The 24050-nt window shown below is 41.5% G+C and overlaps 1 protein-coding gene across 3 annotated transcripts in view; it reads left to right on the top strand.

Annotated features, from left to right (window-relative positions):
• The window catches only part of fbxo41 (F-box protein 41), a 59999-nt gene extending 39159 nt beyond the window's left edge, over positions 1-20840 (top strand). For all 3 annotated transcript variants that reach the window (XM_061771772.1, XM_061771770.1, XM_061771771.1), the window contains 11 exons: positions 3958-4162; positions 7871-7944; positions 9996-10384; positions 12066-12304; positions 13801-13916; positions 14095-14247; positions 14666-14761; positions 14858-14976; positions 15727-15885; positions 16573-16688; positions 17517-20840. In XM_061771772.1, the coding sequence (XP_061627756.1) occupies positions 3958-4162; positions 7871-7944; positions 9996-10384; positions 12066-12304; positions 13801-13916; positions 14095-14247; positions 14666-14761; positions 14858-14976; positions 15727-15885; positions 16573-16688; positions 17517-17579 (1729 nt within the window). In that variant the 3' untranslated portion in view covers positions 17580-20840. The remainder of the gene's footprint in view (positions 1-3957; positions 4163-7870; positions 7945-9995; positions 10385-12065; positions 12305-13800; positions 13917-14094; positions 14248-14665; positions 14762-14857; positions 14977-15726; positions 15886-16572; positions 16689-17516) is intronic.
• The last annotated feature ends 3210 nt before the right edge of the window (positions 20841-24050 follow it).

Raw genomic sequence — 24050 nt, 5'->3', positions numbered from 1 at the left:
TTATTAGGTACACATGCACACTCTAATGAGCTCCAAAGCAAGGAAATCCTGCCTTTTCAAAGATAATCCATGCCTGGGTGAAGCAGGCAAGGCTTTTTCTCTTGCTCTGCCTCTCGCTGTGCGCACAATTTCTCTGTCTGTTTCTCTCTGGGGAGAAGCTGGCAGTCAAACAGCGAGATCATTCACACTCTAAAAGTACGGAGCGGCTAAACAAAGATGGAAAAAGAGCATCACCGTCGGTGCACGTTCGACTGAGTCCATGACTAAGCATTCCTTAACGGATACACAGCGTCTGTGAAAAGTCACTGGATGTCATGGTGCTTTATCAGACTCACATTGGACCATCGAGGTGAAAAATGCTCAAAATGTGAGTTGCTAGGCAACGACAGGACACTTGCACAAAGTCCCATGAGTGGCAGTGTTCATAAATATGTGACAAATAGGCTAAAGACTGATGCATTGTCCTTTACTCAGAGGTTGTTTAAATAAAAGCCTGGTAGTATCCGAGCTTAGATTTTCGTTTTTAGTGAATGCAAAACACATTAGATCAGCTCAGGAAAATACATCGCATCCACAGTTTTCCCCCGACATTGTGGTTCATCGTGCACGCCCCCCGATTTATTGCAGATTTAAGCAATCATTCTATACAGTATACATTGATACCTCAACTTACGAGTGTCGCTCGGCAGTTTTTGGGGTCTTGAGTTGTGAGCAAACATTTCAGTTACTAGCGCTAAATGGTGGCAGCGAAGGTCACAAAAAGCAGAAGATAGTGAACCACTTGTCAATAAATGGGCCAAGTACATGCTTAATATTGCCATTCCCAGGTAAAGTTTCAATATATAACAGAGACAGTTACACATTGTGGATTTAACCAACCCACACTACTTATGATATTCCACACAATCCAAAACGCCATAGCTAGGCTAACGAAACTAGCTTTGATGTTACGGTAGTTATGACCCTTTAAGCAACAGATAGTTGAACACAAACAGTGCAACACGTACTGTATTTTGATACATTTGTTGCTTGCTTGTTTGGGTGTGTTCAATTGCATTTACAATGTGTTTCAATGTGTTATAATGTGTTATGTAATTTGTTGTAAATTATAATTATTCTTTATTTGAATTTGATTATTGTATTATATTATTAATTGTGTTTAAAGCATGTAGTACATGTTAAACTACATAAGAAAATGTGTTTTTTTTATATGGTCTCTCTATTAGACTTTACTCGATCATGTTTTTTGGAGCCGATAACTGACCACCGATTAGCGAGTTTAAATAAACCGCTATGTATATATACTTTTTTCACAGCACTGTAGCTAGGGCAATCCGCTTCTTCCTTGACAATCGCACCATGTTGTTTGTGGTTCAGTAAAAAATTCATACAGTATGCTGTATATGTGGTGCCTCCAAATGTTGTTTCCTGATAGGCACGCCAGGGATTGCAGTTTTTCCGTTGCGGCGAGTTGGTTCAGTGTGCGAGGGTCAATCTTGAGGCGTCGACGGTATGTTTTTCGTGATTGTTCAATTCAGTCGCAATCGAGCGCGTCGCTCGGCGTGCGGCGAGCCACAAAGTTCGTTTTCACACAGCTTCATCTCTCATTCAGGCCCTTCCAGTCAATCATCCGCACCCTTTAAATATTAATGTGTCGTGAAGTCGCGGAATGCAATTTTAATTGGGAACAATATGAGCTTATTCTGCGGCACGGTGGCCGACTGGTTAGAGCGTCAGCCTCACAGTTCTGAGGACCCGGGTTCTATCCCCGGCCCCGCCTGTGTGGAGTTTGCATGTTCTCCCCGTGCCTGCGTGGGTTTTCTCCGGGCACTCCGGTTTCCTCCCACATCCCAAAAACATGCATTAATTGGAGACTCTAAATTGCCCGTAGGCATGAATGTGAGTGCGGATGGTTGTTTGTTTGTATGTGCCCTGCGATTGGCTGGCAACCAGTTCAGGGTGTACCCCGCCTCCTGCCCGATGACAGCTGGGATAGGCTCCAGCATGCCCGCGACGCTAGTGAGGAGAAGCGGCTCAGAAAATGGATGGATGGATGGATGAGCTTATTCTGGACAGCACTGCGACTAGTGGTTAACACGTCTGCCTCACCATTCTGAGGTTCTCGGTTCAAATTGAAGTTCTGGCCTTCCAGTGTGGAGATGACATGTTCTAACCCCATACTTGTGTTGGTTTTTCTCTGGGTACTCCAGCTTCCTTCCACATTCCAAAAATTGAACGACAAAATCACACACAAAATCTGCACCTGCAAGTGTAACTACTACAGTAAGATGACGCCACGCCTCCCCTCATCCCCCAGTGTCCATAGAAACACATTTAACCTTGAGGTTTATGTCTGAGCTGATGCATGTGTGCGCGTACGTGCGTGCATTCGTGACTGAAGATTTATAGTGTTTTTCCATGGACACTTTCCATGGTAAATAATTGGTGACGTACTTTACTGTATATAAACATAATAGTCATTATGTTTTGCATGAATGCAAAAAAATGTTTTTTAAAAATGTTATTTATCTAAATAGGTCATTCTTTCACATACCACTAGAGAGAGTCTGTGTACCACTAGTGGTACGGGTACCATGCTTTGAGAATCACTGCTATCAATTTCCACTTTATTATCAGTGTTTTGTGTAAATTCTTATATTCTCCCATGGGAAGTTCCCAACGTTGAAAATTCCAAATAATAATGAACTAAAAATACAGTGGACCACTTGGACCCAGTAAATGATCCCCTTGCAGCTATTACAAACAAACAAGAAATAATGTAAATTTGCAGGGGGGGAGGGGGAATTTATTAAGACACTGTAAATGATTTAATAACAAAGCTTAGTTCATTTTCATTACTGTGCAAATTAGACAACCAGACTGTAAATGCTGTCAACAAGCTAAAGTGAAGGTGTCGGCTTGAACGCGCTTCTAAAACATCGCTGAATATCATAGCAATCCGTGGATATTACGCAAGTATTCCCCCCGAGGGATGAATGAATACTTGACACTCACAAGGCTCACACAGCTAATGAGGTAGGCATTATCTTGAAGATATGCGCCGCAATACATCAAACCTGAGCATTACTATCTCTGGAAAGGCAGAATTTGTCATACGGATCTTTTTTTCCGTAGTGCGCAGGTGTACCTAATATTGCGGCCGGTCTATTTTAAAAACTGTTAGAGAGAGCTCTGAATTAATTGTCAGCCGCGCACAAGCACACAGCAGATGGGAGCGACAGTTGAGATGGATAAAATGGTATTTGTCTTACACGCACCAACACACACACAGACACACAAAAGAGGCAGTCACATCGTCTCAAGCAGTGCAGACAAAGCAACAAAAATTCTAATCACCAATTGTTCCACATAGAGATGAATCACGTTGTTCATCCATTAGGAACAAATAGCTGACATACAGTCTGATCTTATTGCCCTATGCAGATGGGTTGGCACCAATTGAGCAATTATTGACAGATTCACTTGTTGCTTCCTTCACTTTTTAATCGCACATTTACACAAATGGATCTCCAGTACTCATTTTACAGAGTTATCCGAGCCCAACGGCACATTATTTTTAGCCCAGAGCGCCCCAATTTCAAGAAATATGAGTCTGACTCTTGCATAAGAGCATCCTCCAATCAGTCTGGGCCATACTCGTAGGCTGATTTTCTGTTTTTTTGCACCAATGAGGAAGGCGGAGGAATAAAAGTGTTAACAATTTGCGTCCCGGTGCTAAAGGTCAGTCGTAAACGTACGTAAGAGTGGTCAAGGTCACATAGAATCCTCAATGTATTTTATAAAGTGGTGTTCAGTGACAAAAAAGGCATTTGAAATGTTTGAAAATGACTTTAGTACTCCAGTGGCGGTTCTGGGAGGGGATCAGTGCCCCTCTAACACTGTGCTGTGTTCAAATAAATGTGTTAAAACTACTGTTCCTCTCTCCTCCGCGCTCAGGGAGGTGGCCCAGATCGACCAGTTCCTGCAGGAGACTGCGGCGCGCGAGGCCAACGCCAAAGTTCGCCTGCAGCAGTTCATCGAGGAGCTGCTGGACCGCGCCGACCGCGCCGAGAAGCAGCTGCAAATCATCAGCAGCTGCGGCACCACGCCCAACGGAAGCCTGGGACGCTGCAGTCTCCAGGGCAAGGGCAACGGACGCCAGGTACGAAAAGAGGAGCATTAGGTACACCTGGGAAATTTCTATACATTAACCTGGATTTTTTTAATTTTTTTATTTTGAAACCATGGTTACTTTTTTTTCCCAAGCATGTATCCCTTTAGATTTTGTTCAAATTAATAATTAATGAGGTCATAAACGTGACCTTACCCAAAATGCTTATAAGCAAACATGAAATAGGTCACACTGTTATCCTGTTTGAATATAATTAGTGCAGTCTATGTGAGTGAGAAGCTACCATGTTAAACCAATGCCATCTGGATCAAATTTGTGCATATTAAAAAATGTATTTCACAAAAATACATTGGTAACCTTCCTAGAAGAAAAAAAATCCCAATTTCATCAGATAAAAAGGTTTACAATTAGTATTATTACTAGAAACAATCTACATTTTACCAGAAAAAGGTTGTAATTTAAATGAATACAATGATAATATTTTGCAATGTTCATGTTTTTTAAATATTACTTATATAAATAATTTGACCAAAATAAAGTCAAAATACGAGAGGAAAAAAAAGTGTCTACGAAATTTGGAAGGAGATGAAATCCTTTAAAAAAGAGTATATTTTATCAGAATAATTTATAATATTATGAGGCAAAGGTTTTAATTTTTATGTTATTATTATTATTATATGATTGAAGATGTAATACTACCAGAAAAAGGTGGGTGGATAGATAGATAGATAGATAGATAGATAGATAGATAGATAGATAGATAGATAGATAGATAGATAGATAGATAGATAGATGGATGGATGGATGGATGGATGGATGGATGGATGGATGGATGTCCATTTGTTTCATCCAGTATTGATTAAAATGCAACAGCCGAGCATGTCACATAATTTCGATCATCATCCAGAAGAGAGATTGAGAGAGCGAGGCCACCTGCTCTATTGCACAGATGGATGCGTTTCCGTGGAAACCAGTTCTTGCTTCTCATTCAAGGTTGTGAGATGATTTTTCGATGTGATGTAACATGCTACGGATCTGCCATCGACTAAACAGCATGTCCAGCTCGAGCAATCCCGCATTATTTGCCACTTCAGAGCCGCAACAGAAGCGTAAAATACTTGTCGGACAGCAACAATTGCTTTCGACACAACAGCGCGGACGAAGTGAGTGTCTGGCGTTAACGCCGCTGTCCGGCCTTTTTTAAGGCGGAAAATTTACATGTCTACATCAGCCCCTAATTCCGTGGCATTTATACACAAAAAAAAAGTGGGAAAATACCGACAGTGTAAACAAGGCTTCAGTTACAGCTCTGATATTACCTAAAAAGCCGGAAAATAGCCAAGTCTATCATCCAGTGTCAGTGTTGATTATGCATAAGAGTAGGTAAGGGTCAGTACCGATGCTGGCGTTAAAAAGCAAGCTAAACGTTGCTCTTTACTTGCTTTTCTTCCTGTCCATATTGTTATGAGTGTGTGCAATAGCTATATGTCGAACTAGTTGGTATTTGTGAATTTATTTCATGAAACTCCGACTGTGTTAAACAGTGGCATTTTCCTGATGGTCACTGCTCACTAAGCAATTTGGTGATTTACCGTATGTATGAGTTAAAGTTGCTGAGTAAGTTTTCTTTTTTTTCCCCCTGCAAAGTAAACAAGCCTGTCCTTATGTGAGTCCATGCTACCACATTATTGACAAATAGCCAATAATGCTAACTGTACCGGAGATGTGCAGGTGAGTAACTGCACTACATCCTAAATTTAGACACTCAATGTAAAGTAGGAAAACTGAGTAATAGGATGGTTGACACCTTGTAACTGTGTGAAGGAAAGCCCAGCGAAGTCACTGAGCCCCACACACCCACACACAGCTGACTCTCTGGCTCTCGTACTGTCGTGGCATTGACAACAGCGCCCCCTATCTCCTTGGAGACTTAATGGCAACCACAAAAAAATTAAAATCTTTACAAAGAAAATACAGTTCCTGGAATAGTCCTCATTTTTCAAAGAAACAAATATTTGTAATAAATCCATAATTCTATGGAATGTTTTATTAGAACAGTAAAATCTAAATTTTGCTTTAATAATGTCACAATATTATGTGAAAACGTTACCATTTTACTTTTACAAAAATAAAATAGTAATATGAGATTTCCTTTTTTATTCTTCAAGAATAAAGTGGTAATTCTTAATAGAATTAATTTTAACGAGATTTTTTTTATTACCAGAATAAAGTTGTAATATAGTATGACAAAGTCATAATTTTACAATTATAAAGGGGTGCGGGGAGGAAAGTCGACGACAATAATGCCATAATATCAACAAAAGTTTACATTTCAGAAGAAAAAAAGTTGTAATTCTCAGAGACTATTTTACAAGAGTAAAGTGGTAAAATTACAAGAAACAGTTTAAATTTCACAAACAGGAATATTGCGAGAACGAAGTAAGAACTACACTTTCTCATTTCATCAGTATGCACACTATACTGGGAGTATTTAAACTACACACACTGAAATTTCCTTTTTCCGCAAAGATAAACCCATCCATCCATCCATTATCTGAGCTGCTTATCCTCGCAAGGGTCGCGGGAGCGCTTGAGCCTATCCCAGCTATCATCGGGCAGGAGGCGGGGTACACCCTGAACTGGTTGCCAACCAATAGCAGGGCACATATAAACAAACAAGCATTCACACTCACATTCGCACCTACGGGCAATTTAGTGTCTTCAGTTAACCTACCGTGCATGTTTTTGGGATGTGGGAGGAAACCGGAGTGCCCGGAGAAAACCCACGCAGGCACGGGGAGAACATGCAAACTCCACACAGGCGGAGCCCGGGATTGAACCCCGGTCCGCAGAACTGTGATGCACCGTGCCGCGCAAAGATAAACATATTGATAAATTGACCACTGGAGAAGAAGAAGATTTAAGAACATACTGCATGTAAGACACCCAATATAAGTCTGGGCCATACTCGTAGGCTGTTTTTCTGTTTTTTTGCACCAATGAGGAAGGGGGAGGAATAAAAGTGTTAATGCCTTTGACCTGCTCTGCTGTGACTGCTGGCCGACCTGGAGTCAGCCGCATGGATCTTACATTGGGCGCGAGGCCATCGGCGGGCTGCGTTTTACATTTAGAGAGGGCTTTTTATGTTGTTGTTGTTGGCAGTTGGCAGCGGTTCACATTCGCGTACTTTACAGTAGATCCAAATCCAAAAGCTCCAGCAGCACAAAAACAGCTTCGGGCAAACGAGAGTGAAGGTCAGCTTGTGCTCACACCGTAAAAAAATAGTCTTCATGATGAAGCCTTCTTAACACTGCACTCATGCTCCTGTAGCGCCATCTTCAGGTCAATTCTAATTTAAGGACTCAAGTTTATACTTATTAAGTAACAATGATTCTCTGTTGCTATTATGCAATTGTACATTTTTGTTTTTTAATACTGCTGTGATACATGAACTCATCACAGCCTGCAATACATTATGTGATACAACTGCAAATGAGGCTGCTGTTCATTATTATGCGGCAGTATGTTTTCATCTTTAGTATTATTTAAAGCATTCTAGCCACTGGGGAAGCAATTAACGACACAGCAGGAGAATAAAAGGTGTCTCCCGCCCACACACAGCCCTGCATGCATGAGCATAGGTTGCGACTAAATGCACTTTTCTGTGTTATTAAAATAACGTTTTTTTGGGACTTTTTGTGTTTTTTGAATAATCGACGTCTTGATGATTGTCTGCAGAGAAACTCCAGCATCTCTGGAAGCACAAGAGGCATCTACCAAGCATCCGAAAGACGTTCCTCCCCCAGTACGGGGTAAGGTGCAGCTTTTTCATAATTATAAGGGGAGTTTGCAAATTTAGAAAATTAAATCACTTTTTTGTCACATTTGTTAAAACACAGACCGCACAAACCATCATAGGAAGTAGGGCCAGCTGATTCTGCCATTCCCCAGAATTTTTTTGCGATGTTCTTTTTAACTACAGTACTGTAATTGTAGAAAATCAAGCTAAACATTGCTCTTTACTTGCCTTTGTTCCTGTCCATATTGTTATGTGTGTGTGCGTTAGCTGTACTTCAAGCCAGTTGGTATTTGTGAATTCATTTAATGAAACTCTGACTGTGGCTTGTGTGTTAAACAGTTGCATTTTGGTTAATGTTCACTTTCACTAAGCAACTTTACCATCTGCATACCATATGTATGAGTTAAAGTTGCTCAGTCCTTACGACTTGTCAGTAGTACATAAATATGATCTGTGAAAAATCAGCGGTCTCTGGCCCCATCAGGTACCTCTAATTTTTTATCTACAAATAAGCACAGCACCCGAGGAAAAACAACCCATGAGCTACAGAAGGCGTGACTTTAACAGGTCAGCGCGAGGCCGCGGGGGTGTGACCGGTAATATGACTCTATTCATGTCAAATTACATATTAATTATTGTTAAACAATAACTTTCTTGTATTTGGACTCAATAAGTGTAATTATAACTTTCATGTTGTAATTCTTTAACTTTAGTGTCGTTTTGTAGATCATATTTTTTTCCCCCCTGTATCGTATTAGTTTCGTGCATGTTTTAAGGCGATAGTAAAAAAATACCTAGTGAAACCCAATCTGTCATTTACAAGGAGATGCTACGCACGATCTGTCTCAATAACACTTTTGTCTTCTTCTGTTAGCTCAGAGTCGTACTGTACAAACTGATATCTTGGGAATATACCGTGTTGTTTCACACACTGACATCCAGTCTCCGCGTGAGGTCTGACTGAGCTGCCAGGTGGGGCGCAAATGTTTCCTGTCGGGACGTCACACACTTCCCGGCCACGAGTTAGTCACGGCGACACACGCGGTGGTCCGACAGCCTTCTGTGCCAGTGATGAGCTCCTCGTCTTGGATTTACTGCGCAACTGTTCTGTGACCTCAGCAGATATTTATACAACCGACATAAGCCTATCTTGCGTCAAATTAACACCACAAGTGATTGCTATTTTTTGCTTTTTGTACCCCATCAATTATGAGCAGTGCATAGTTACGTTTATGTATTTCCTCAAATTGTGGGCTTTCCATCAGTCGTGACCCAATTAGTTGCTATGAAAAAAAAAACCCAAAAAAAAACAGTAATGTGATAATATGTCAGTTCACAAATGCTATTTTTCTTGCAACATTAAAAGAGGCAAATTTTGTGTACCCCGCACATTGTGGGTATCGAAAGCAGAATTTGCAGTTTCACCAAATTCCTCTCCCTGAAATACCTCTGCCAGGTGAAACTCACGCAGCCACTCATCCCGAAAACAGAATTTCCTGCCTTTCTTCGCTATGATCGTTTCCTCGCAAAACGAGACGGACTCATTATCAGGATTTGTCTCCTCTGGTGCGCTAGGTTTGTCGGGGAGAAAGTAAGCACTGACCATTCGCCATTCCTCCTTGTTGGCAAGAGTTATGTGAAAGCAGTATAGTCGCACTATAACCCCAAGACCCAACTCTTTGCATACATTAGCCAATCACAATGGTCACCCCCCTCCGCCCTCCTTTCCCGTTAGCCAGGACTTTTTTGCCATCTTGGGTTGTTACAGAAATCACAAAAAATGCAAGTAGGTGAGTTTTTCAACAAATAGCTGAGTTTGTGAATTTCAAACTGCAAGACTGAGGTTCACTGATCAAGCAATTGAAAAGTCAATTTTCCATAATATGTCCCCTTTAAAGAGTTAACTGATTATCCCATTTGAGCTCTGATGCTAACTAAAAACCGCAGCACCATAACAGTCTCTCCGGAGAATTAAAGTGTGTAGACCTACGAGTTGCCTGAATGATCATGATCCTCCAACATTCAGAGAATTCAAACTATTTATCTCGTCATTTGTCACTTTAGTGCTGCATCGGGTCGGATCAAGTCGGTCTCGCAGGGTTCTGGCGGATACGACAGCGACAGTGTGGAGATGCACCCCATGGAGGAGTGCCCCGAGGCTCAGTACTACCACATGCAGTGCCGCCTGAACGAGGCGGCTTACGAGCGCTCCCCCGGATGCGGCGGAGGGGGGAGGAACTGGGGTCTCCGCAAACAGGCTATCCAGAACTGGCAACGGCGGCCTTACAGGAACAGCACCGAGGGCGAGGAGGGAGACGTGTCGGACGTAGGCTCTCGGACGACCGAGTCCGAAATGGACATGTGGGAGCAGGAGAGGAGGGCGGTGGCGGAGGTGCAGCAGTCCGGCGCCCCCTATCCTTACCACGGCAGGGCCGGATATCGAACTAATGCAGGTAAAGGCTCTCTAAGGTCTAAACCAGGGGTTTCAAACTCATTTTTGTCGCAGGCCACATTGTAGTTTTGGCTTCCCTCAGAGGGCCGTTATGACTGTGAACCCATATAAATGAATTATCACCTCATGAAATAACATTATTTAATTTGAAATCAGAAGCCAAAAAAAGTGTTCAACTATTATTAAATTTCTTTTAAAAGGGCGATTTGTTCCCCCCAAAAATGTTAAGTTATTACAAGTGAAGACAATTTGCAGTTTTAGTATTTTCACAAGAAACATGAAGTCTGTCGGCATGATTTGCTTTTGCAGGCCACATAAAATGCTGTGGCGGGCCGGATCTGGCCCCCGGGCCACGAGTTTGGCACCTGTGGTCTACGCTTTAATAGTACCTCCAAGAAAAGGAAATCATTATTTGTGCGGTGATTCCCAACCATTGTGCCGTGGGATATTACCCAAGATCACCTAACTGGTCCAAAAAATGGTACTGTATCTTCATCATCTATCATCTATCTATGCCAGCGACATATAGTGACAGGCCATCTTTAAACATGGTAGAGGTAAATAATGCTACTTAATACTGATTATTTGCATTCCTATTTATGATTTATTAGTGGTAGATAAGGAATAATCAGTAATGACTGAGCAAAAGTATTTTTTTAAGCCAGTGATCAATTTTAATGACCATCATTTAATGTCAAAGTCAACTGGGATCGGCTCCAGCTGACTTTTGACAATGAGAACACATTTTCATTAAAAATTTCTCAAATCCACCTGATTTCTTTTTTTGGGGGGGGGGTTATGACTTCCTGTTTGGCATCCTAATTACATTTGACATTTGACATTTAGAGATTCCCCCCCCCACCCTAACACATCTCCACTGAGAGGTAGATTCAATCACATTGAGTTGAGTTTAAGACTCCTTTCAATGCGATATCGAGACTCAAAATGGCTACCATATTGAAAGGAACCCTATACGACAAAGTTGTATGACACCGCGTCATACTCGACATGTTACTGGCGTTCCACTGACGTCGTTCTCTTTGCTGGGAGACAGCCCTGTCTGATGTTATCTAGATTCTCATACGCACGTTTCATTCCGTAACATATAACATGCAGTTTTTATTTAGTTCATTTGGCAGTCGTGAGTGTAGGCGGTGTGTGTGTGTGTGTGTGTGTGCGTGTGCGTGTGCGTGTGTGTGCGTGTGTGTGTGCGTGTGTGTGTGTGTGTGTGTGGTGTGTGTGTGTGTGTGTGAGGAAGCGAGAGTGTCAGCGGTGGTTCACAGGCCTGATGGTTCGGAGCAGACGGCCTCGGAGGCCAAAGATGAAGATGAGTCACCTCCGACCGATCGGTCATCAACGCCGAAGCTTATTTTCGCTCGTCTCCCTTCACGAGCTCCACGGACACAAAGCTGTTAGAATCACTCTGCAAATGAATACCTTCACACCTATATTTACATCCTCGGTGTCTGTACATGCAGATCAATCTGGTACAAACAGCACACTGGCCAATTTCATGACGAAAATAAAATATGTAAATTATGTGATTATAGGCCTGGACTAAAAATATGAAGTGTGTCAGAAAAGTTTCAGGAATAGTGTCACAAAAGATCAAATTCAGCAGGGGATCAATTAATTCTTTCCCCACTGTTTTTTTTATTATTTTTTTATTTTTTTGTCCATAGGTCGATGTGAAGGCGTCTACAGCAAACCGTGTCGCCATGAGAAGAGCCCGTCCAAATCCAACGAGGTGATCAGTCCGGAGATCCTGAAGATGCGCGCCGGTTTGTTTTGCATCTTCACCTACTTGGACACCAAAACGCTGCTGAGAGCTGCGGAAGTCTGCCGAGACTGGAAGTTTGTGGCCCGCCACCCGGCCGTGTGGACTAGAGTCTTGCTGGAGAACACACGCATTTCCTCCAAGGTCGGTTGTCTATTTAATCCTTGAGAGTTCAAATTAGTTAACGACACAGAATTTGGACTTATGAATTTGGACATGAAAGACACACCATTATTCAACATCAATGGCCACACACACTTTATCATTTCAGTAGCGATGCACCATTGCAGGAAGCAATAAAAGGTCTTGATTGTTTTGCTGCATGCTTTGAATGGGAAAAAAGTAGGGCCATCTGGTGGACAAATAAAGCAATTGAAAGCCAGTTGTCCAAATTGAACTTTTAACATAAAGGATGTCAAAAATTAGGTGTGGAAATTAATGTGGCTGTCAATCATTGACCCACCTCAAGGCCCAATGTTAATAATGATCAAGTACAGTGGAGCGCCGTTGTTTGCGAGGGATAGGGACCAGGCCGGACCGCGAATAGTGAAAATCTCCGTATGATTGACGGCCATTGGAATTGCATGGGGAAAATTTTTTTTTTTTTTTTTTTTAAACTCAAAAAATTCTTCATTCTTAATAAGTGGGGATAAACTGCCAATAACTGCCAATTTCTGAAATTGATAAGATTTTTACGATTCCGATTCCATTCACGGCAGTGTTTTAACTATTCCATTCTTTATCGATTCTCAAATCTGTAGTTTGGGGGAGAAAAAACATCCATGAAACTTTAAATAGATTTTATTTTGGGTTTTGAATAAAATAAAATGCGCCCGCTGGATATTATATCCAGGCTTCTCGTTATACTATATAAACATTATAATCTAAGAAAAGCGACTAATGTGCCACGGTGCGGGTTGTGTATGTTCCTGCGTTGTAAACATACTCTGGACCCATTCTATGTATCTTGCAGCAAGCGTGACGTATGTTCTTCTGGGCTCCTTGAGCCTGTTTTAAGCTGTTTAAAGATACCCCATTTGGGGTTTACTGTAAAACTAAACGCACAACAAAAAGAATTATACACATTGTATATTTAAATACAAGACTTGGATTTAGAGCTCGCTAGCTTAATGCTAACACTGAATGGAAAATCCCATTGACGGGCGAGCTAAAATTAGCATTCACAAGTGGGTTTTACCTTTAAACAACGAATATTCACGCACAAACTCCGTGGAAACACATATAACAATACTCACTTCCTAATCTGTGGGGAAAAAAAAGTTGAATAAACTTTAGCGTAACAGCGGGAAAATTTGCATGCGCTGTTTCACAGAATGCATTGTTATTGTTAAAATGAGTGCGTCACGTTTTGACTGCATTAAAATGCATGACAAATGACAAATGCCAGCTAATCTATGCGATGCGTACGCTGCGTGAAATGTGCAATGGCGTCATCAATTCAAATAAAATCTCTAAGAGAATTGCTAGAAAATGAGGCTAACGTCCAAGGTATCGTTCACTTTGGAACCGGTTCCCACTGATTCTCGATTCTTGACACCCATCCCTCCTTGTCAGTCAAGATAGAAGATCCCAACTCATTGTGTTTTTGTTTTTTTGTCTTTTTTCTTTCTGTTTGTCAGTTGCTGGGAACGTTGTCTCAGTGGTGCACTCAGACGCACTCGCTCATCCTGCAGAACCTCAAACCGCGACAGCGCGGAAAGAAGGAAACCAAAGAGGAGTACCTCAAAAGCACACGGTGAGCTGTAGAAAAACAGAGAAGAACAAGTTAGAATTTCAAAGCTGCACACTGTGAGGGGACTTTCTTTCACCATCTACGCATCGCAGGAACATTTAGGATCCATATTTTTCCGTACGGAATGAAAATTGTGAGCATTTGTGTTGCTGTGCCTGCTAACCTGATGTCTCCATGTCAGTGGGTGTCTAGAGGAGGGTCTGGAGGCGCTGCTGAAGGCCACGGGAAGTAACCTGCTCATCCTCAAGATCTCGCATTGTCCCAACCTGCTGACCGACCGCTCCCTCTGGCTGGCCAGCTGCTACTGCCGAGCTCTGCAAGCCGTCACTTACCGGTACGCCGTCATGCACTTCATTAGGTACACCTACGCAGCAGGTGAGGTCCAGTACGAGAGCTGTGCCAAAAATTTACAACATGTACACGAATTGATGACGTGTCCCCTCCATGAGGGAAAATATGACGCGTTTGCTGTTTTTATGGCGGTTCAGGTGCACGTGGCACTTGCTTCTTTCGTCAAAAACAAAATTTGTGAGGGGCGGAGGGTAATGTGTTTATACGCAATCTTGGAATATAGCCATATAAGAAATAGAATGAATTATATTTTTAGGTTGGCGTCTGTGCTCGGTCCAGAGTTTGTTGCGAGGAAGAGATCCTGTTTCGTGCTGTGCGATCTTCACGACAAGGGTGGACCTTTTTAGTAGCAAGATCGCATTTTCTTTTAAATGTAAAATATGTATTGCTGTGTGTTCCAGGAGTGCCACAGACCCAGTTGGCCAGGAGGTTATCTGGGCCCTCGGAGCAGGCTGTAGAGACATTATCTCCCTGCAGGTGGCGCCACTACACCCATGGTATTTAACGGCACTGAACAACTGGGGGACACTGTAACCAGGATACGACATTATGAAATGAACGAGGTTACATTGTTCTCGTTTCGTCACTTTCAGCCAACAGCCGGCTCGTTTTAGCAACAGATGCCTGCAGACCATCGGGAGGTGCTGGCCGCATCTCCGTGCGCTCGGCGTGGGGGGAGCGGGATGTGGCATTCAGGGGCTGGCCTCACTGGGTAAACGATGCTTCTACAATCAACTCACTTGTGTGGTAGACATTTCAGCTACAGCAAACGTCCCTTTATCGCTCAAGGCCTGCTGGCCAAATCTGGCCTTTCACGTCTTTTTATATACAAGTAGTAGTATCTATCATCATTAAAAAAAAAAAATTAAAAAAAAACTGTGGCAAAAGTACTCACGCTCTGTAGTTCGGTTGACTTGACCTCTCTCTTTTTTTTTTTTTTTTTTTTTTTTTTTTTTTTTAACGTCATGTAATCATCTGTGAAGGCTGAAAAAAGTAACAAGCCTATTTGGACAAAGTAAGGAGTAAAAATTACAAATATCTGTTTTCGAAAGTGGCATTTAAACAGACTCTCCAAAGCAATAAGAAATGCAATTATTAGTCGTTTTATAGCTCCATAATTGACACTGTTCCAACTGTTACTGTTGCACCTGTCTGCATTTTTCTTTCCTAACAAGACAATCATACTTTTATGTGGTTTCATCTTTATAAGCAGCCCCCTGAGGGGATCCCTAACTACGATGTGTAAACCATGCTGAAAACAAGTTTGACACCCCTGAGCTACAGAATGGGAACACGCTTAACACATTCACTGCCATTGACGGCTTTAGATGTCAAATATCCATGTTAACTGGGAAGGCTGGCAGTGAACCAATGCCTGTGCAATTTCATACGCACACCATGAAGTCGACAGGAATGAAAATTGATGGTAGACGTCGAAATCGGTGTTCCTCTGTGTCAACAGCAAGGAACTGCATGCGCCTCCAAGTGCTGGAGTTGGACCACGTGAGTGAAATCAACCAGGAGGTGGCAGCAGAGGTCTGCAGGGAGGGTCTGAAGGGCCTGGAAATGCTGGTGCTCACCTCCACGCCAGTCACCCCCAAAGCTCTCCTCCACTTCAACAGTGAGTAGGAAAACGAGTGTGCAAATTCGGAGCCACCCATCCATCCATTTTCTATAGCACTTGCCCTCATTAAGCTGACAATCAGATGTAATATGGTATTAAGCAACATAATTTGTTTTCTGTGGTTTACACTAACAATGAACACGAACCTTTTAATTGTTCCCAAGGGCACACCCTGAACAGATTGCCAGCCAATCGCAGGGCACACATAAAGAAACAACCACTCGCACTCACATTCACACCTATGGGCAATTTAGAGTCTTCAATGAACCTACCATGCATGTTTTTGGGATGTGGGAGGAAACCGGAGTGCCCGGAGAAAACCCACGCAGGCACGGGGATAACATGCAAACTCCACACAGGCGGGGCCGGGGATTGAACCCCGCTCCTCAGAACTGTGAGGCAGACGCTCTAACCAGTCTTACACCGTGTCACCTCTTGTTTCTTAAATTTGTTGTATTTTTTTTTCTTGTTTTCCGAAAACGTGCAAATAAGACTTGGGCAACTTTGCTTTTGGGCTAATGGTATACTGGACACAGAAGTGAATGTGAACTGCAGCAAGAGTCGTCAGCAGCATAGTATGAAGCAAAAATAACAATACACGTGTCAGTTAATAGTCTACATAGTAGTGTTAATTATGAGTCAATACTAATAACTTTTCATGAACATTCCTTCCATTGCGTGCAGGTGTGTGCCGCAACCTGAAGTCCATCGTGGTGCAGATTGGTATTGAAGACTACTTTGAGGACCCCAACAGCCCCGAAGCAAGGAAGCTGTTTGATGAGATGGTGAACAAGCTCCAGGTAACCATCAACTCAAGCCATTCAGTCGTGTGTTTTTGAATGGATCGGAAAATGCTGCCGATGTCTCGTGGGGCACATTCAGGTTGTCCACAATTATGCTCTTGTAGTCTTAAAGGGGAAATAAACTCAATTATGGGGGGCAAGAATATGTTGTAATTGGCCCCACTCGTCTAAACACGGGACAATTATACCGATTAATTTGTCAGTTTTCATCCATCTCAGGAGGCCGCCATGTTTGGCAATATCGCCCTCTACTGACAACCAATCAGAGACTTTGGCATTGGGCCCCACTATAAGAACTTGAGCGTTTTTTTTTTTTTTTGTATCACTGGTTAACTGGTGCAATTGAAAGTTGCTGACGAGCTATTATTACTAGGCCCAAGGCAGTTAGCCCGTGAGCTAGCTGGTGGCTAACGCCACTGGTCGCGGTGTGGAAAGCCCCGCCAAGACCCGGTGGGATATCCTCCAAGCACCGGAGGCGTTAATCGCATATATTTTCACCGCTCAAACGTGTAGAGATGTATAAACATAAGAAATATGTGTGGTATTTGATTGACAGTTGAGCGGGGCGTGGTTTCAGAATGTTAAGCACACCCACAGCGTTTTAAATCTTCCATTTATTGACCGTGCGCAACGCCCAACTGCACAACTGTACTGTACACAAACACGATGACGGACCATTGGTGTCGCATCTATTTTTGCACTCCCGATTACACGCCGTCCGGGAATGCGGTGCGCTCCCTGAAGTCATCGACACATAAGCTGATTCAGTTACTCCTGATGCTTCTTTCTTCTCTCTTTATTTCAAATGCTCCTTCTCCATTGCAGGCGTTGAAGAAAAGACCCGGCTTCTCCAAAATCCTCCATGTGAAAGGGGACAATCTGTGCTAACAGCATTTCCCGCAGCTTGTATTGAGAGCCGCCGTCGTTGCCTCCCACCACGGTGGCGCCCTTCAAGTCAGAAAAGACGCCGCTCCGTGTGTGTGTGTGTTTGTGTGTGTGTGTGTGTGTCCCGGCTGCAACAAACCTAACACTGGGCTGCCTTGATGAACCCATTCTTGCTTAAGGAGAGGCACTTGTTGCTTGTTGTGGGGGATTCATGTGCTGCACTGCTGTGTTGGTTGTGACCTGACACGGTCTCATGATGACAAACGCACACACAGACACAAAAGAATAACAATAAGGTCAGATTCTTGGTTTTTCGGATCATGTTGCATCTCGGAGTGGGATCTCATTCTTCTTGAAAGGGCGAATTGTACCTGACCACGTGCACACTGCTTGAGGTGGACCCGAGGGTCACGTGAAACTGTCCACAAGAGACAAAATTCTTGAGACTGAATGGAAACTTCCAGCTTCAACTTCCTGCACAAGAAGCGTGTTGCATCTACTTGCTGGCCTGGCAGTGATGCGTTTCCTCTACCATCCATGCTGACATGATGCATATTCTTTCCTGATGGTTAAAAAAAAACAAAAAAAACAGCACGCAGGATTCATTTTAATCTCCAAAGCGGTGCCATTCGTGTCTGTCCTCATTTCGGTGAGATTTATTTAATTATTATTTTTTTTAATCCGACGTGCCATTGATGTGGAAATATTTCATATCCTTCTAATCACAACGAGAGAGATTGATCACATCCTACTGCAGGTGTCAAAGTGTTAGAGTGTTAATTCATCCTTGTGGCGCCTTCTGCTGGACTTTTCAACCACGTTCACAGTCTGATGGGAGGAATCATTTCTGTTGAACAAGAATTCAGAGGGTCCTCGCTTTACATACGAGATTTCGGGATTACAAACGAGGGCAGCGCCGTAAGAATGTGATCACGCTACGCATGAAGGAACGCTCAGTTACCGCCGTGCTTACCGTTTTATCGGATTGTTTTATATTTATGGCCCGGAAGGGTTTTTCATACAAATATTTACATTAACTAGTGCTTTAGCGTAGGTTCGTGATAGACGGCGTCCCGTTCCGACTCGCGTACAAATTGTGTGATTACGTCACCGGCGTAGGAACGGAATTCCGTCGTAAATGGTGGACCCCCCCGATATGTAATTCCTGAAGAAATTCCGTGAATGCTGAGAGATGCCAAAGAATTGGGGACCCAAATGCAGGTTCATGCATTACAGCATAACATAGCAATGCTTACGAGGGATGGGCATTTCATTGCATTTCCTTAATTGATTGATTCCTTGTTCAAATTTTACAAACTAAACGGGAGTTTCCGATTTAAAAAAATAAAATAAAATCACTTTTTGCCGTGTTTGTTAAATTACGTGAGTGAAATAATTCATTGTTTCTTTAGTATGATTTCTATATTATAAAGGGATGAGAGCAGCTCTCCCAGATGGTTCTGAACTCCTGTTTCTATGCCAGTGTCATGTTGAGCGGTTGCCTCGATTGCTTCAGAACACCATTAATCGACAATCGATTCCATATTTCTTGCAATCAATTAATTGACTACTCGGTAGTACCGCGCACATATGCCACCTAGCGGCTGTGATCAGTAATGACATGACATATTGGAAAGCAATTTCCATGGACCTTTTGTACGTTCGTTGATTTTTGTCCAGTACTTCGCTAATGTTTATTTGGGTAAAGAAAACTACGCGGGAGAAATTTACCCTCTAGCCCACCCGCGACTCCAATATATATATAAAATAGATGGATTGGTATACTGTCTATTATATATCGTTTAAAAAATTATAATAATTGAAGCACATTACTGTGAATGTTCACAAAGGGAGCACCTTCATTTTTTTTTTCCTTCTGCTACAACCCGCAGCTCTCCACTGCGCAGCACTAGCTAGGCCTGGTTTTGCTTGACTCAGTTTTTAAACCACTGTATTTTGTTTTTTTTTTGGGGGTGGGGAGGACCACGGCATATTGAACGCATCAGCCAGAATGAGAAAACAGAGCGCTGCAGAAAAGTGGAGACTGTGTTGTATACAGTAAAACTGCAGTGTGCAGCGCTAAAGTAACGTTAGCATATGTGTTTTTTACGTCAACTCGGCATTTGGAAGTATAAGGCGCCGTCAGGGACACATCGGAATTCAGGACTTCACTTGTGATTTCACCTGTGTGTGTGAGAGGGTTTCACTCGTGTGTGAACCAAAACAAATTCTGTCGTGTGACAACATTTCGGTAGTGTGTATAAGAGGTAATCCTGAATGGAGCTAACTCCATTTTTTTTGGGGGGGGGGGGTCATTTTGCGGCAGAGCGATCGAAAATGTGTTGGCTGCTCGGTGATTTATTCGGCAATGATTATTTCTTCTGGATACTTGCTTTTACAGAAATGATGGTTTTTGTTTAATAAAAAAAAAAAATAGGTTCATAGTAATTAAATCATATTTATAATACTTAGGTGGCACAGTGGCTGTACTGGTTAGCGCACAGACCTGCTTGCGGTCGTTTTCGCCGGTTACCTCCCACATTCCAAAAACATGCTTGTTGGATTAATTGAAGACTAAATTGTCCGCGGGTCTGAATGTAAGTGTTAATAGTCGTTTGTCTATATGTGCCCTGCGATTGGCTGGTGACCAGCCAAGGGTGTACCCCAAGTCAGCTCAAGCACACCGGTGCCCCTAATGAGGCTAAGTAGCAGGCACGTGCATGGAGATTTTTAGGGGCAGGTGCACAAGCCTAGAAAATAAAGAAATACAATCATACAATTAAGAAAAACAATAATATGGATTTAGCTTACATATTTATTTCTGTTAACACAATCAACACAGTCAGTAATACAATAATTAACAAAGGAGGTGAGGGTAGGCTACAGTGGATAATTGTATGTAAACACAACCCTGTTCAAATGACAGTAGTTGGCTGGGGTCAAGGCGGGACCACATGTACAATTCTCCAAAGGACTCAAATAAATGCCTGTCAGATTTCAGGTTTTTTTTGTTTTAATATTGATGAGTGAATAAAAAAAATGGGCTGCACCAAAAAAGGCACTTTTTTTTTGTTCAAGTTAAAAGGGCAGGTGCTTGAGCACCCGCTGGTGGTTATGTGTGCATGTGCCTGATAAGTAGAATACAAAATGGATAAAAATGTGTTTAATAAAAAAAAAAAAAAAAGTGTAGTGTAAACGTGATCTCAGTCCAAACATCTGTCAAATCTATCAATATTTCATGAAAGATGAAACATAGAATTCACTTATCCTAACATGCAGATGTACTGGCACCCAAGCTAAAGTATTAATTACTTTCAGAGTCTTCTACCAATCTGAACCTGACTTTCCGGGATGGTTTTGTGAAGACTGGTTTCACGGGGGCGGCCTTCTTCCAAATTTGGAACTAAAGCCTGATTTCGAGCCGTATTCATCTTTCACTTTTGCCTTTTCTCTATTCATTTCTGTCACTTAAAAATGACAAAAAATGGAGTTAGCCCACTCTAGTTTTCAGTGTCTCAATTTATGTGCCTGAAGGCCCCTCATTTGGAAGCCTGGTCGTACTTGTGCGGTGGAAAAGGGGCAATAGAAGTTGGTTGAGGACGTAGGCTAGCAATACTCAAATCCATCTGTACTGCAAATAAACTGGATTTACCCCTTAGAATCAGGTAACTGTGTACATGGCACTCCTCGTTGGTGCCATTTGTGTTGTTTTTTCAGGACGTAGAAGTACATCCGTCGTAAGGGCATTTGTGGCGCAAACTAAGGAGCGAAGGTTCTGCTGCTACGTGCGTCATACAATTGTGAATTTGCTCAAAGTGCAATATGAAGTCAGAGGAGCTCGCCTTGGAACAAAAGCTTCTGACAGCAACTCAACATTCGCTTTTAGGCACACAAGTTTGACACGGGATGACAATGGAAGTGGCACGTCGAGGAGGTGGAAACGTCTAATCGCAGGCGGCACATTTAGTGCACGTTACTTTGTTTTGTTTTTAGCTCGCACGCCCGGTTTGTTACACACAGAGGGGAGTGTTCCTTTTCAGTGCTTCACCGGTCATCATTTTTAAGTAATCTTCTAACTTTCAGGGATTGTAAAAGTCTTTTTTTTTTTTTTTCTCCCCTGCTGGGTTCAGTTTGTTGAGGATCTTCAAATTGCTTCCTTCCAGTATTTCCTTAAATAGTTGGAATGGGTGTTTATTGACCAACGGTAGCGAGAACCAGGTGTTTATTCTAGGTAGTGACAAGGCCTTGATTTGTCCCAATGCATTGTTGTTGTTTTAAGTTACAAATAGTAATATTAATATTTACATTAAATAATATAATTATATGAAAATGTAAACTTGTTTTTATTTCAATTAGTTTTTTAAATATATATATATATATATATATAGTATATTGTGCTAATTTAAAGTCAGCTGTGATAGGCTCCAGCTCCCCCGCGACCCTCGTGAGGATAAGCGGTATAATAAAATGAATGAATTATAATAATTGGTAGATGATTAATATTATCTCGCCTCTCGCCCAAATTAGCTGAGATAGGCCCACCTGAGCTCCTCATGAAGACTATAGCGCTATAGAAAATGGGTGGATGGATAGACTCTTAAAATTATATAATTACATGTAATTTAAGAACAAATATTAATCTGTATTTTTGTATTTAAACAAATATATATATATATATATATATAATTGACCACTACCATGAAAGAAATTGTATTTGTACCAATGAATCTGAACAAAAATATTTTTCCTGAACGAAAGGTTACTATTTGAGGAAATACAGCAGTTTTCATTGATTTATTTATTTTATTAAATCAAAGTCCTGTCCTTCATGTTAGGCATGGAAGATGGTGAAAGGTCAAAGGTATCATCAGTACATTTTAAACCAATTTTCTCCCGCTGGTTTTTGTTGTTTAAAATTGTTTTAATTGGGAAAAAGCTGATCTATTAACCATGTTATCTCGAAACATGATACACTTGTTTTTCTTTTATATTTTAGACAATCCTGTCTTTGCTGTCAGCTATTCTGTACATAAAGTTGATTACAAAAATGACAGAAGACCAAGAAGGAGGGGCTGGGGGGGGGGGGGGGAAGAGCAGCAACATTTGAATCACTATGTGGTGGAAGACGTTTACATTGTGCGAGCATTCCTGAGTTAAGCGAAAGACATTAGAGAATTATATGATGTTTATCAGTCGTGTTTGAATTGTGTCTTAGATACTTTGTATTAAATGTGGACCATTCACAGAGATGGAAATTATATAAAGACGATAACGCCGCTATTTATTTCTATATATGTATATATACATATAAAAAAAAAAAACTAATTTAAAAAAAACGCGACACTTGTATAATGTTGGCATGTTTGTGTTGAAGCATCATTGAGTTGCCTTTTAAATGTTCTGCTACTGTGGCAAGAAATGTGATGTTCAACAGCTTCAATTGCCTGCAGTTTGATAACATTTCTCTTTGGTTGACTCTGTCTGTTGTTGCACTAGTGAGAGAAAAAAAAAATAATATATAGAGACAAATAGTATATATATATATATATATATATATATATATATATATATATATATATATACACAGATATATTACAGATGTTTAATGAAGAGTGTTGTTTTTAAATGTTGGGCTGTTTTTGTTAATATCTGACTCAATAAGATGCACTTTTATTTTAATGATCATCAGCCCAGTGAGAAGCGATTCATAGTAGGAGTTAGCATCTTCCATTGCTCGCCAAGTGCTTTTTCAGTTCATTCGCCAGTATGACCTTATGCACACACACGATATTGATTTTTGGATTTTGCATCACGTATACAGCACGCTACAGTTGGAGTCCTTGTGAACATGGGCCTGCTGAGGATGCTCTGCTAAAAGCAGAAGACAGGTGCCAAATAAATCCTCTTGTTCTGCCTGTGCAAATGTCAACTAGATCTTTTTTTGTTTGTTTATTTAACTGATGAGCCAAATTTCACCATCACGCATCGTTACCGTCATACTGTACAAACTGTACATACTTGTATTCCACGTATGAACGATTGTACTCTTGACCATTTATCTGAATTGTATTTTGCATATTACCTCAGCACTTATCCGGGCGATTAAGTGTTCCGTTTGTTTTTTGTTTTTGTGTGTGTTTCAAATGCTAACAGCATCCATGAACTTTATTCATAACAGCAAAAAAAAAAAATAAGTTGTTGAAGGTTCCAAAAATGATGATGACCGCAATAGATGGTTTGATCTCTCATTTGTTGTCATCAATAAACCTGCTTTAAAATATGGAGTTTTCTCAGGGATTTATTTGAGTTTGCGTTGGTGGCAGAAAGAATCATAATGATATTTAAAGTGATGATTATTTTCAGGTTTCCAGGCTGTTTGTCTTATGGACGCGTGTTAGCGGGCAAATAATATTTACCTCCTTTGACAATTTTTTTTCTGTTAAAAAAAAAAAAAGAAGAAAATGTTTAAAAGGT

This window comes from Phyllopteryx taeniolatus, chromosome 4 (assembly GCF_024500385.1).
Source record: "Phyllopteryx taeniolatus isolate TA_2022b chromosome 4, UOR_Ptae_1.2, whole genome shotgun sequence".
NCBI lineage: Eukaryota > Metazoa > Chordata > Actinopteri > Syngnathiformes > Syngnathidae > Phyllopteryx > Phyllopteryx taeniolatus.
Note: the sequence above shows the minus strand (reverse complement) of the source record. Positions and strands in the feature narration are given on the sequence as shown.